Source organism: Canis lupus, chromosome 37, assembly GCF_011100685.1.
Source record: "Canis lupus familiaris isolate Mischka breed German Shepherd chromosome 37, alternate assembly UU_Cfam_GSD_1.0, whole genome shotgun sequence".
Taxonomy (NCBI): Eukaryota; Metazoa; Chordata; class Mammalia; order Carnivora; family Canidae; genus Canis; species Canis lupus.
In genome coordinates this window covers 14,233,711-14,248,400 of record NC_049258.1, presented here as the reverse complement: position 1 = coordinate 14,248,400, position 14,690 = coordinate 14,233,711, and the positions used below count along the sequence as shown (strand labels likewise).

At 48.0% G+C, this 14,690-nt stretch overlaps 1 protein-coding gene and 1 long non-coding RNA gene across 8 annotated transcripts in view; one reads left to right on the top strand and one right to left on the bottom strand.

Annotated features, from left to right (window-relative positions):
- Positions 1 to 14,690, bottom strand: part of NRP2 (neuropilin 2) — a 115,155-nt gene that overhangs the window by 17,706 nt on the left and 82,759 nt on the right. The window contains exons 14-16 of one of the 4 annotated variants that reach the window (XM_038585499.1): positions 13,814 to 13,910; positions 12,575 to 12,610; positions 41 to 3,717 (exon numbers count right to left, since the gene is read on the bottom strand). In XM_038585499.1, the coding sequence (XP_038441427.1) occupies positions 3,437 to 3,717; positions 12,575 to 12,610; positions 13,814 to 13,910 (414 nt within the window). In that variant the 3' untranslated portion in view covers positions 41 to 3,436. Of the gene's footprint in view, positions 1 to 40; positions 3,718 to 12,574; positions 12,611 to 13,813; positions 13,911 to 14,690 lie in introns of those variants that run through there. The other 3 variants (XM_038585500.1, XM_038585497.1, XM_038585498.1) reach the window with 3 other exon arrangements.
- LOC111094421 lies at positions 3,895 to 14,472 on the top strand. 4 transcript variants are annotated; one of them, XR_005385268.1, is made up of 7 exons: positions 4,192 to 4,271; positions 5,653 to 5,917; positions 11,523 to 11,689; positions 12,020 to 12,242; positions 12,362 to 12,490; positions 12,913 to 13,035; positions 13,601 to 14,453. It is a non-coding gene; the product is annotated as an uncharacterized LOC111094421 (long non-coding RNA). The 4 variants fall into 4 exon arrangements; XR_005385267.1 differs by having other exon boundaries at positions 3,895 to 4,338; positions 12,362 to 13,035; positions 13,601 to 14,461; XR_005385266.1 differs by having other exon boundaries at positions 4,399 to 5,917; positions 12,362 to 13,035; positions 13,601 to 14,472.

Here is a 14,690-nt window from a genome sequence, read left to right as displayed (position 1 = left end):
CTTTGTTCTCATAGGCAAAAGGGAAAAAAAAGCCCAGATGTTTGTATAAAAATATCATCATTTTATTACATTCCACACAATACATTTTCAAATAGTTTCCAATGTCCACAAGTTATTTTGACACACAGGCAACTGAGCAATGCAAGAGATGTCACAGTTATAGGAAGAGGGAATAAGAATAGGAAGTAAAAATCTTTAAGTTTTCTCGTTTTGTTGTTCTTTGGTAATTTTCGATTATTTAGGAGTTTGCTTGCCTGCTAGTTTCATTTTAAAGACAGGGTCTTTTTAAAGATAGGGTATCAATGTCAGAAATATCACTGGATTTCCTGTCCTATTCTGGCTTTAGTCCCAAAAATGTGGGATAAGGGAAAAGTCAATTTCACTTCACTTTATTTTCAGTGTCCTGTTTCGTCAATGGCGATGCTATGATTTTTTTTTTTTCCTTTTTCTGCCTTCACCAGCAATTAGGGGAATAGCAATTGTGAGCATAATAGCAAGGAAGGGATTTTTTTTTTTTTTAACCCCAGAGATAAGGGTTTCCCTCCTGGAGCTGTTGATACGAAACCCCTACTAAGGCAAAAATGTTACCAGTCCCAGCTAGACCTTCAATTCATTCATTCATTCGTTTATATTTTAATAGTTGCTATCACCTCTTTGTCTTCTGAGAAGCAACTCTAAACACATGCATGCATGCATTCACCTGTCCAGTCTATTTTTCTTAGAAGAGAGTGATCCTTCCCCCCTCTATGAAATACAGAATTTTGCTTTCTAAAGCTGCAAAGCATGACTTTATGGAAGAGTTGCCCTTTGAGCATAGTACCTGGATAATACTATGAAAGTTGCTGGGCGAGAGAGAGAGAGAGAGAGAGAGAGAGAAATGTGACATCCCCAGCTGAACTGCATCGTGGGATTCACAAAGATTTGAGCAGCCTCATATTCTCAACTATGGCATGTACATAAAGATGATGCCACATGGGGCATCAGATAAAGACACAGCAAATGCACAAAGTTGTTGTCATCTTCTTTTAAAGAAGGGAAATCCTCAAGGGTATATAGTAACTCAGACAGTTTGCTACACTGGCTGGATTTTCCAGGTGTAATTTCCTGACACCATGCCTCCATGGGGCGCCTACAGGGATGTCAATCATTTTTGAGGCAACGGCTGGCCCCAAGCGCACAACTGGATGTGGACACCTGAGATAAAAAGCCCTTAGTGACTGGCATGGAATTCATCACACGGGATGCTGGGCTCTTGGCCCTCCTCCCTCTCCTGGCTGCTTTTTCCATCTTCAGCTGGGGTAGGACACTTGAAATCTCAAGGTGGCTCATGCTCTAGCCTTTCATCTTTTCTCTTCTTGGCAGGGCTGCTGTGGTTGAGACAGAGTAGCTCTTTGAAATAGAATAAGAGTGGGAGAGCACCTTTCTTTCAGAAGGATGAAACAAACCAGATGCGAAAGTGAGTGTGTGCTGGAGGGACCTGCGAGTACAATTCTGAAAGAATGCTAAAAGTCTCTCTCTCCCAAGCAGCCAAAAAAAAAAAAATAATAATAATAATATTTTGTTCTCAGAAGGTACCTGGAGGCTTTCAGCCCAGGCAACCATCTTTGGAGAGAATCTTATGCCTCCCCAGTGGGTTCCTAGCAGGAAGGTGAGAAATCAACACCCCCCAAGGCTGAGCCATGGTTCACTGAGCCTCTCATTAAAAATACGCATTTCCTATCAATGAAATCGACTCCATTATTGAATCTATCCTCTCTACAGTATCATTAGGCAGTTTATCTCCAACACCCCTCTCCGTGCGTTGCTTAGAGAAGACACATGGGCAGCAACAGATTTATTTTCATTATATCCTCTCCGATGCCGCAACATCTGGAAATGCCAGGCCAGCCTACGAGGGTGTATTTGCCAGATGCTACGAACGCTTTAAGGGGTAGCACACTGACACGTTACAAAAAAAAAAAAAAAATGACTACTTTTTGTTTATAATCTCATAATATTTAAATTAAGTCAGGTGGACAGTCTTATGTTTTAGCGGCTATAGATTCAGGCACACGTTAACACCACGAAAGGAAAGCAAACGATCCCCTTTCCCCCACATTTTACAAATGCGAATACAATGATCAATATAATACCAAAGAATGTGATTTTTAACCTTCTTACTCCATTCCATCCCAAGTCGGGCACAATAAACCCCGCCCCCCCGAGGGAGGAGACTTGTAAAAGACCCCACTTCTCAGTCCTTCCTTCTCCTCCCTCCTCTCCTTCACCTCCTGCTCCCAACTTAAAACAGGCTACTGCTTCTGCTACGCCAGTCTCAGATTTGTTATTCTCTATGACTTACTCCAAGATTGGACTTCACTGATCAAAGCTAAACATTCATTATGAGCTTCTCTTTTATAAGGCAACATGAGACAGATTTGCTTCAGGGCTGGAAGTCGAGATGGTTCTGCACGCACCCAATGGCTGCTATCTTGCTGCTTCAAAGACTCCAGGAGACGTGACAAGGGGTCACGTCTGAGTGCGTTGGGGGAACTTTCCTCTTGGGCCAGATGGGTTGGGAACGGGACAGGGACGGGAGGGGCCACATTTCATTTCACGTGGCCTCTAGTTTCTTAGGGACCTGGAGATGACAACGGTAGCCAACAGAAACCCAGCCAGAGCTAGATAAGGCAACAAAAAGCTTCAATCTCTTCTCCGAGTAAACAAAACTAGTACAGTATATTATTTTCTTGTAAAATGGACCCCCCCCCCCCGGGGAAATAACACAAGAATTAAAGGGGGGGGTCCTCTCTGAACACACCCACACACTCCCCCCCACAATGAACCAGGCTCTCTTTCTCACACTCCCCCCACCCCACCACCACACACAACATAGAGCTATTCACACGCAAGTGTATATTATGTACAAACACACAGAGCCAGGTTTCCTCTCCAGTCTCCTGGCAGACTGCCCACCGGGGGGGAGGCACGGGGTAAGGCCGGGGGAGAAACGGGGAACCAGTCTCTGCAAGGAAACCAGCTGAGCCTTCAGTTGTGGAGTGCTGAGGGGTGGATCTCTTCTCATAGTCCAAGATGCAGCATTAGAGTGGAGGGGTGGTGGGTTGGGAATCCACAAAGGAAAGGGGAAAAAAAAGAAAAGAAAAAGAAGGAAAGAAAGAAAAGAAAAGAAAAGAAAAGAAAAGAAAAGAAAAGAAAAGAAAAGAAAAGAAAGAAAGAAAAAAGAAAGAACCCAAGGACTATGGTCAGGATGAAGCAAAGCACACAGGGTTCGGGCCCCGAGGGGGAGAGACACACACACACACACACACAGAGAGGGAGAGAGAGAGGCGTCTGAGAGTTCACACAGAGACTAGGCGAGGAGAAAAAAGTGCAAAATCGAGGCAACGTGTTTGCAGTCTTTCTCGTTTGTTTTGGGTGCCGTCCTTGGCTTCGGCCCTCAGCAGTGCGAGCCGCGGTCTTGCTCTAGCTTAATGGTTAGGGTGGGCTCCACCGCCACAGGGGCCCCGTTGGTGTAGTGGGAGGTTTTGTAGGTGATGGAGTGATCGGTCTTCTTGGCCGCATAGCGGAACCGGTGGTAGTGGAGCACCAGGGCCAGCGCGACGGAGACCAGCACCAGCACGGCGCCCCCGGCGGCCATTACGTAATACCAGTAGGCTGGGATGGGCTGCACGGGCACCGTGTCCACTGTGGGCTCGGTCCCTGGTGGCAGGGTGCCCCCTGGTGGAGAGACACAGAAGAGTGTTGCTAGGCTCAGAGCATGCAGACGGATCCCAAAATTAATTAAAAAAAAAAAAAAAAAAAGAAACACATACATGCTTTGGAGTGGAGGGGGCAGGGGACAGGGGGGTAAGATGGTACCGGGTCATCTCCTCGTGCCAAGCACTTTTAAAGGACTGTTATTTCCTACTCACAACCTCATGGGATGGGGGCCGTCGGACCCATTTCACAGATGCTGAGAGGTTAAGTGGACGCGCGGTGACGCAGCAAGTGGGTAGGTGAGTATGGGGTTGGGCCAAGAGCTGCAGGGTTTCGAGGCTCTCTACGTCTGCTAAAAACACAGTCACTCTCAAACAGCCAGAAGCGTCACCGTCCACACACGCGCACACACACACACACACACACACACGCGCACACGAATGCACACAAGGAAGTGATGCTGAAGTGAGTTCCGGGGTTCCGCGAGGCTGATTCTCCGAATGGGCGGGAATCCTTGGTCGGGCTGGCCAGCATTCTCTTAAACAATGTGTTCATGAGGCTGGCTAGACGCGAAGGTGAGTTCCACTTTGGCTTGCCAAGGCCCCCGTGCCCATAGACATCAGCCTGGCCTTGTCTAAACAGGTCAGTTATCACTGTCAAGCCATGACTAACGCATCTTCATTTTTTTTTTTAATTGGACAGAGGGTCTTCAGAACCTGATTGGAAAGACGTTGCAACAACAACAAAAAAACGTGGGCACAAATGATAGTGGGGATGTAAGAGAGAGAGTAAGCGAGAGCCAAGGGAGGGAGATCATTCTTAATCACGGAAAAGACAGAGGAGGGAAGAGAAGCTAGCAGAGGATTTCGAAGGCAAACCACATTCACTGGCCGGCCTCTGGTTGCCATGGAGATGATATAGCAGATTTAAGCCCAGGGTAACTCTGGGGAAAGACTGGCTAGAGTCCCACTTGATGCAAAACAGTGCTACGACTTGATTCTCCCAAAGATTTACATCAGATGAGAATCTGGCCCAGAATGGGACTAGGAGCTTTGGAGCTTGCCAAAACCAGACATGATCTTTACTTCTGAAAAATGATGTATGCTTAACCTGTGAAAGCTTACATCCCTAGCTGCTTACATCAACTGGTGGTGGCCAGAAAGATGCCTCCTCTCTATCCCTGGGATCTCCTCAGGGGGGGCCACGGCTGGGAGGGGCCGCTGCCTTCTTCACCCATCACTGGTCCCACCCTGTGGGTGCATCGCTGCTCAAGATGCAGCCAGGGGGCGTTTATATTTTCATGCCTCCCCCAGGAGACCTGGAGCAGTGACTAAAAGACTTCCTGAGGTGAAGACTCCTCTACTTGTGGGTCAGTGTTGGCCAACCCCTCAGCCTGAACACCAGGGAATAGCTGAGGGGTGGATCAGACCTTCTGGTGTCTTCTCAGAAGTGGTAGAAAAATGGTAGCATTTTTTCTTGGAATATCTTTTAGAGCCTGCCCACCCTCCCAGCCTTCAATCACTGGCTCCCCCAGTTTGACGGATCCCTTTCCACTAACGTGTGGGGTCTGTAGGTGCCTCTTGGCCCTCAGGGGTGCCGCGGCCTTGGAAGAGCTTTGACAAGGATGTGTCACACCGCAGACACACTGGCAGCCACATCTACAGCCCCGCTATCTCCTTTCTACCTTGTCTTCTTCATTACCACCTACTCTATTTTTCTTTATTTCCAAATCATTTCTATCTTTTAATAATTTCATTACTGTAGCTGAGAAAGCTCTTTATCTCCCTCTTTCTCTCCCTCCTCCTCCCCCTTCCTCTCCCCCCTCACTCTGTCAATCTTTGTGACCATATTGAAAATTATGCATAGAAACAGAAAGAGAAAGCAAGGCGCCGAAAACGGCTCCTTGAAATGGCCAGCTTGTGAGCCACAGTGAACCGGTGTCAACTCATTATTCAGGTCACCAAGAGTATCTGCTGCCTGGCAACCATCCTGCTGTTGGATTTTCATGTGGGCTCAGAAGAATGCACGAGAAACAGCAAAGTGTGTGGGGATGGGCCGAAGTTCCCCAGTGCCAACCACCTCTCCCCAAAGGGCATCCTTGGGTTTGCCTCTCATTTCGACTTGGTGCCACAGTGAGAGCCCTGCTCTAATGAGAAGAAAGGAAAGTGATACGTCCACAGGGTTAACCCTCCCACCTGAAGCACCCGAGCAGACCACAAAGGTAGGAGCACACATTTTTGCCAAGCAGAAAACAGTCACAACTGCCCACGTTCCCTCCAAACCATACAGTCTCAGGTTCAAAGGCTTGCTTTCCTTCAGTCAAAATGTTGGTTTTTGACATAAAATACACCCCACCCTCCTCACCAAGGCTCAGAGTGCCAGGGCTGGGCCTTAATGCTATTCCTAAAGTGTTTCATGTGATAGAGACAATATTGGGGCACAATGGGGAGGATCTAGGAGGCCCCCTGGAGGAATGGGAAACCACAATACGTGGATTACACATTCAGAGTCCGAGCTAGACCTCTGGTCTCAGAGTTCTGCTCTGCTCTGGAAGACACACTCCACGTGAGGTGTAAGACCCGCCTCCCCTTTCCTACCAACGCTCTCCTCCCCCTGCATTATCAACACGAAGAAGATTTTTGGGACAAAAGCCATGTTATGGATGGTGATGGACTGCGCATTAGCTCCTTAGACCTTCTCCTTGGACATTTGTTTTGAGAAATGAGAAAACATGCTATGTTGAGTTTGTGTTTTCAATGTTAAGGGAGTTAGAAAAGAGAGGATCCATTTAACAGTTCTCCCCTCATGCCCCACAGGCAATTTTGGGTGACCCAGAGTTGGGGCCAGAGTTTCTCAGAACACTCTTCAGGGCTAAAGAGACTCAACTCTCACAGGCAGGTGGATTACTGGTTTGGAACCTGGCTTTGCAGTAGCCTTCAAGGGCTGTATACTAAGGCCCTGCTTTGCTAGATGGAGGAAGGAAAGTTGACAGATCGGTAGTGGTTAAACGCCCTTCCAAAGCACCATCCCAGACAATAGCAGCAATCCAACAAATGTCAGACAGATGGATGGATGTAAGTATGGGGGAACGTATTGGAAACAACATCCAGATTCCCTCGAAAACATTAATGACCCACTGGTACTTCATGTAACAGTTATCCTTGGAAAGTGCTAGTGATTTGGCTGACTCCTACTGCGCCTCTAGGTGAAGTTGCAAAAAAGGTGCCACCTTCAGACAGATGTCGCCAGCCCCAGGTGCCCAGGTTGGTGAGTGGCTCTTTTTTGGCCTCGCTTGTCCCCATATGGGGTGACTGGGCCATTGCTTTGCAACAAAGGAGCCTCCCCAACATGGGAGAAAGAGCGTGGGTAAGCCTTAAGCCTTGTCCAGAGCTGGCAGTGTGCTGACCCGAACGTTCCTTTTGACTGTATTAACTTTTATCACTTACTCACATCCCTCTTTTTTTTTTCCCTCCATTGGACCATGCTTTCAACTCTTGAACTATTTTCTTCATTAATTACCATCCTCTAATTCTCCACAAAGTTTTCTCATTGTGTGAGATAATGAGAAACAGATATTTGAATAGTCAATAACTCCAAGTGTATTTGCAAGGTTGAGCAGGCTTCCATCTGTAAAAGTTCTGAGCCCCCTGGAGAAAGGGGCAATGCGAAAGCAAAGAATCTGAATTGTGACAAACAGTAAATGTACAGGAGGGGACTAGGGGAAAAAAACGAGACAGTAGGCAGTGCTCCTCCCAGGCCTACTGGGTTATTGAATGAACGAGCCATCGGGAAATGTGGCCAGTGCAACAGCTACGGTGAGTGGTCATTTCCTGTGTGCTGCTTCTTGGGTCTGCATCACCTTATTTATGCGTTGGGACCCTCAGATGGGAGACTTGAGAATCTCAGAGGATAAGTGAATTTCTCCGGAGGAAAATTGAGGAAGAGGGCAGAGCAGTACGCAGTAAAACCCTGGAGATAACGCAGTGTCAGGGCCAGAAGCACGTGCACGGAATCCGCGGCCGGTGCTGGAACCCAGGGGTCAGCTAACCGCTCTAGCCCACAGCCTCTTTTATGTCCATTCTGGAACACAGCGACCCTTATTACCTGTTGCTTATGGCTACTTTGGTGCTGCAGGGTCTCATAAAGCCCAACGCATTGACCTTCTTGTCCTTCTATAGAAGAATTATGCAGACCCCTGTTCTAACCAAGCTGGGATGGCACAGAAGTGGTCCTCTCCCTTTCTGCCCAAACCTGTCCGAGGACTGTCTCAGTCAAGTTCCCACTGTAAAGAGAAAGCATCTCCCACAGCTGAGTTTATAAAATGTCCCCTGGACCTGGAGGAGTCACCCTAGTCTTCAAAAGAAATGTTTTGAAGGACACCAAAAAAAAAGAGAGGAAAAAAAAAAAAAGGCTCACTGCAAATAACTGTAGAGGCCTGGCCTATCTCAGAGTCTTCTCTGTACAGGTTGAAAATGAGGTGCTGCTGAAGGAGCATTTCAGATAAAAGGCTTGTTTAATTTGTGAGATTAAACGAACAACAACGAAAAAAGGGTTGCCTCCTCTAGAAGAGTTTACAGAAGATAGTAGAAGAATGTGGTCACGCCTACAGATCTGTTTGGAAGAGGAATGTACAAGTACAAGATCTCCCTGAGAAATGACTCTTGGCTTTGCCTTACAGGCAGTGCACGGAGCTCCCTGGAAGGGTCCCCCGAGGCCTGCAGACCCGGCACTGGTGTCCCACATCTATCCCAGATGCCTCTAAATTCGGATCTGGGGCCGGCTGGAGTTTCGGACACTGCTCTTCAGCAGCCCTCTCCTCTTGGACAGAGGAAAAGTCGGTGAAAAAATTTTTCTTCTCCCCTTAGAGAAAACTGATGCTGGCAGCTGTTTAGATGAATGGCAAGCTTGCAGGGAGGGGGCGCGTCAGGCCCCTCTGTGACAGGAGAGGCAGCTTGCACAAGCAAACCTCACAAAGAATGCCTCAGTGTCCCCTTAGGCAAGCAATGGCAGCCAAGCAGTTCCACGGTTTACACACATCTGATCTCCATGCTTCCTTGCTCAGCAACACCTAGCCTCAATCTGGCAGCTGGAGACGGAAGGGGAGGGGGGCTATGGAGAAGGAGAAGGAGCCACACACCACAGCTGCCTATCTGGAACTCTGGCAGAGTTTAGGAATACTTCTCTGCCTTTCATCCTGCACCCCCTCTTGGAAGTGCTCCTGGGAAGGAGGAGTGGGGAAGCCCAGCAGAGAAGGAACTCGAGGTCAACCCCAGGTCCCCCTGGGATGGAGGGGCACTGCACTGGAACAGCTCTGGGAGGCAGCCCGTGGGGAATGAGGGTGGGGATCAAAGAGGGGAGGTGGCAATGGGAATTGGCAGAGATGGACCAGTTGGCACCCAATAAACAGAACTTAAAACCCGAGGCAAACCCCGGCCAGCTCTGTCGCTTCCCCAGAGTGGGTCTCTCGTAAGACTGCTCCTCTCTATGCCCAGGAGACTGACTGAGATGTTCAGTTTCTCCTTTTTACCTGGATGAAAATGGAACAGGACTGTGGAGAGTGAAACCCAGAGATGGGCCTCTGGCTCTCAGAACTGGTCCGACGCTTAGCACCCAAGCTCACAGCCATTGCGAGAGACGCTGATGTTCCTTCTAGCATCCATCAGTGGTAGACACAGCGGCTCTGAACCCTTTACCGTAACAACCACCCTCCCTGAGTGCACCAGTGCTAGCAATTTCCATGGGTCTCTAATGGGGAGGGAACCAGACCTAGTCTCTCTGCTCCTGCATCGTTTAAAGTCCCCAGCCCCTAATGTGAACAAAACCTCTTGCTTCTACTGTGAGCTGCTAAAAATAACCACCTGGACAACAAGTACAGAGCTCTGATCATGGGCTTTCCATATTTTTACTGGCTTCTTTCTTTTTCTTTTTTCTTTTATTGAAAAAAGACAGTATTGGTTAAGAGGAAATAATCCATCATCTTAATTATACCACTTTTTGGTTCTTTTTCTTTTCCTTTATATACTTTTTCATTTGTTAAAGCTCAAATTCTAGAAAAAGATACATGACTGGCACTATGTTTATAGCGGCTGCTAAAAAAAAAAAAAGAATGGAAGAAAAAAATGCACACCCAGGCCACATTGTTTAAAATGTGACTCATAACAACAACAACAAGCATCTTCTTACAAATCACATGACAATGCAGCTTATTCATTCTCTCTCTTTCTCTGCACATTCTCTTTTTCTCTATGGCTTGTTTCTCTTCATTAGGGACTCACCCCCTGGTTTACAATCAAAGTATACACGCTAAGCAGAAAACACAAGGTGATTGGAATCAAAAGAAAATGTTTCATGGCAAGAAATGCGTAAGAGACAGAGAATGAAAAGACACTTTCAAATATAAAAGATCAAGGATACCTCATAAGACCCAGCCCAGAGGCCACTTTTATTGCATTTCCTTAAAGATTTACCTAGTACACACTGATCTCTCCTAAAGAATGAGATTGCTTTTGTCTCATGGTTAATTTATAATAGAAAAGAAAAACAACCTGTATTCAAAAAAAAAAAAAAAGTACTAACAATGTAACCGCCTATTGTCATTAGTGTTACACCATCGACTTTCCACATCCTGCCTGCCCAAACCTGATGTCTCTTTGTTTCCCTTTGGGAGTGAAAAGGCTGATTTCACCCCGGACCCCCCACCCCCCACCAAGGCTGCGGCTGCCCCGACCAGGAGAGGAACCCTATGCCAGGCCCTAGGGGCGACAGAGCGAATGGTCATCGTCTTTCCTCTCCCCAGCGGAAGGCTTTGCTTGAGTCAAAACACAGAATCACACGCTGAGGTCACAGGGGCCTCCGGCCAAGAGAAGACGGGCCCTGAGGTCATCTGCCTACCAACTCCCCGAGTTCCACGTAAAACTTGCCAATGTGATCGAAATGGTCCATTTTTCAATTCCAATCCTGCCCTGGCCTCTATGTTCCTTGGCCAAGTCTCTGCCCCTCATGACTTGGTCTCCTTCTTCCAAACTGCTCCTCATCTGCAGAGACAACAGCCGGGGCCCAGCCGGGCCAGCCGTGCGCTGCTTCTGCTTCACCCCCCGATCAGCCCATCGGGAGCGCGCGGGAGATGCTTACCTTCAAGTCACTAAGCCCTGTGTTTGTTTTGGCTAAATGAGCACTGCGGCTCTGATGATATTTTATTTATGTGTTTTTTTACAAGAGAACATGACTGGACTGTGAAGCCTCACGGCAGACACAGCATCAAGGAGAGCGCATGTGCCCTGGTTTGTTTGTTCTCTTACAGAAGCAAAGCACTTGGCCCCTGTGCTTGTCAGTCATGGACTCAGACACGCGTGCTCACACACAACTGTGTCTGTGGCCGCTGTTGTGTAAGCCTTTGGCCGGCCTTCCCGGGGGGCTTTGAGTCTTAATCAGCAGATTTGACTTGCCCACCAGAGACATTACCTTGGGTCCTGGAATTCCAAGAAGTTGAATTCAACTGTGATCCAAGCGACTCAGTTGGGATCTCAGCTTCCCTCCCCATACTTGGATCCGCATTAACATAAATCTCACACCCGAAGAGCACCAACACATGCGCACGAATACGCTTCATACTGGAAAATGTGCAGTGGGGAGCGGGGATGGCGTTCGGGAGGCCAGGAAGGGTGGGAGGGGAAGAAACTGTACTCTATGCTGGTCTGCCATTCTCTCTTTCTGCCACTTTCATCCCCCTGCTATGGTCTTAGAGGGTGACGGGTGGAAAATCAGGCCGGATGATTTGGAGTCAAAAGCGCATCTAGGTGGCAAACCGGGAATTCATCTCTTTCTAGCCGGGAGCTGGACAGATTCACGAGAGCGAAGATAACGAGTCTAGACCTCAGATATAAAAGTGACTTCCCTTATCTCTGGAATGCTGTCACCCGGGGTGAAGGCCCGCCAGCACAAGTAGGGCGCACCAGGCCTCGCAACTGTTCATATGGAAAACCCCAGCCGGCAGGTGAGGTGCAGTGGCGGGACTGTGCTCCATCACCCAGGCCAGCAGGGCGGGAGCCCTGAGGGTGGCTTCTCAGCACGGGGCACTGGAAAACTGGGTGGCAAGTTCACCAGTGACAAGTCCCCGGAGCGCAAGGAGGGCAGGAGAGGCCCGCTGCACCCTGCGCGCAGCACAGGCCTCACCACCACCCACGCTCGGCGCCGAGGCCAGCAGCCCACCTTCCCTCCTCTCTGCTCTGCTCTTTATTAGCGAAATAAATGTCCTGTTCTGGTCTTCAGTCCCGTATTCAAATGCTCTAACTCAGCAAATGCGCCTCCCTGTTCCCTTTACCAGACACCAGCTCCAGAATTCCGCAACTTTTCCTCCTCGGGATCATCAGTCCTTTTGTGCCTTTTCCCTAACTTTCGACCTCACAAGACCACCTGCCGCTGTACCTCCCTGAAGGTTCATTGAGACCGCTGCCTTGGAGCCCTGCGGCTGGAAAGAAACCATCTTCAGCCGAAAATAAATCATTGCCACCCCATTTCACTTGGAATTCTACTACTGATTTTTGTTGGTCAGTCTCCTCCACAGCCTCTCCTTTCTCACCACTCAGGCCATTTTCAGCCTCATTGCTCCCCGTTGGACAATGCAAGGCTGAAAGGTTTATCTGTAACCTATTTGTCTCTATTATAGGTTTCTAAACTTTAATTAAACAAGACACAGTGAAGATCTCAATCCTCCTTCCTGGAATCTACAGGTGTTGCTGGTGCCATCTAGTGGCGGGAAGGTGTGGCGTCTGTTTTCTCTCGAGGGATTTGTCAGGTTTGGAGGTTTCTTCCCCACACCAAATTCACATCACACGGGTGGTAGAAAAAGACATGCAAAAAAAAAATTTTTTTTTTTTACCTTTAAAATTCTCACCTGCAAAAGCAGAGATGGGTTCTGGAAGAAAAAAAAAAGAAAAAAATACTGAGTTAGATAAGAGGAGGAAATAGTGGGGCAGGTATAGGGTGTGATGAAGAGGACTTCCAATAAGTTGCTTTTTTTTTTTTTTTTTGGTAATACCCCATGGGAAGTGTCCCCATGTCCTCCTCATGCTGTAGACTGTGTCTAATACATCATCATGACAAGGGCCGGGTCGATGGGGAGAGATTCCCAAAGTCGCTTTGGAACCAAAGTCCTTTATGGAGCGATGCGTCCCTGAAGCATTGTAATCAGTCAGCTACCACTGATGACTTTCTCAGAGGCTGGATTACGTTTGGATGCCCAGGGCCTGAGAGCTGCCTGAAGGGACTGGGGTGGTCCCAGGTGCTTCTGACATCATCAGGCACACACATCCGGGACGCATGGGCCAAGAAAAGCACTCGGTGAGTGATGACAGTCGCTCTGCCGAGTAAAAGCAGGTCCTGTTCCTTCTCAGGATTCCCTCTTGCTTTTGGAAATGTGCATGGCTCTCCTGGGAGATGGTCAGGATACCCTTGGGGTGACCTGGGTAAAATGTGTGCATCTTCTCAGTGCGTCTGCTCAGCACTTCTGTCCAAAGGGACAGTCATGGTGTCCTTCCCATCTGGTCACCTGGCATGCAACGTTTAATCTTACAACTCTGGGATCTTGGGCACTGAAGGAATTAGCCTCAAAGCAAACTCTAAAGTCTTACTTCCCCTGCCATAGTTTGCCCTTCAATTCAACTTGGGTAATGTGTTAAAACAACTTGGGTAATTGTGTTATCAGTCTGATATAACATATGTACTATTTTCGCTTCCCAGTGAAGGCTTCCATTAAAAACATCAAACCTTTGCAGCATGTAATTCTGACTGGCAGTTGCTCTTATCCTCTAGCATTTTCTTTGCTAAAAGCTGGAGTCTGATGATGGGGTCTTGGCACCCTGAGTCTCCATATACTTAATGCATGTCTATTTCTGAATGGGAACAGGAGATAGAAGACTTCACCTCATGTTACACTCCTCCCATCCTGAATGCAGCCTAAGACACGACGACATTCATACCTCATCTCCTTCACAGACTGCTGCTATTCTACCCATTGGGTGCAACTGGTTTTTAAAGGGCGCGCTTGTATATCGTCTGGTATATCCCTGCCCCTGGTGTCTTATTTGGAAGAGCTACGAAGAGACAGATATTCACGTACCCATACAGTTCTCCAGTGGGACGTCCGTGCTTATCCGAATGTCATCAATGGCAATTTCTCCTGAACGTCCTTTTCCTATGACTCCCTCAAACACAATCTGGAAGCCAGAAGAACAAGAGCCATGGTAAACCGAGCTCCTCCGTTCGAACAGTGCAAAGACTTCCAATTTTCTGTTAACTGCAGCTTAAAATGTGTGTGTGCGCACGCACACGTGCGCATGTTTCTGTACCTGGTAGCCATCTGTTGACCACATGGCTATGGGCTTGAAATCTTAATTTAAAAAGAGTTGGTTCAAATCAAATGCATATCTGAAGGAATTAAAAATATATATATATATATAACAAGGTGATGGATACTGTTGTCCAGTAACTAACATGTACTGATTAAAAGGACCAGAATCGGGACATGTTTAAAGGAGGGTTGGAATGTCCCAAGCCATTTCTGTGGTTCCTTTCTCATAAATCTTTCAAATGCCCAACCCAGGCCTTTGGAAACTCAGAGGACAAAACAGGTGGGGGTAAGGTGAGCAACACAGTACACTGGGTCTGGATGGCCTTTGGCACAATAACATTGTCTTGCGGCTCCATTATTATAACGAGGAGGGAAAGGATTTTTTTCCTTCCCCAATACTTTACTGAACACCTACTACGTGTGCCAGGCACAGGGACAGTTACAAAATCTAGTAAGTAAGACCTTCTGCCCAGAGAATCTCACCATGTGGCGGGTGAGACAAACACGCAAGCAGATACTTGCGATACAACGCATTAAGGTCTCTAGATGGGAATGCGGGCAGGGGTGGGGCAGGACGCAGGACAGCTCACAGCCGCCAGGGCGAACTGCAGGCTGCGCACAGAAGCCCCTCTGCTCTGGGCTCTTC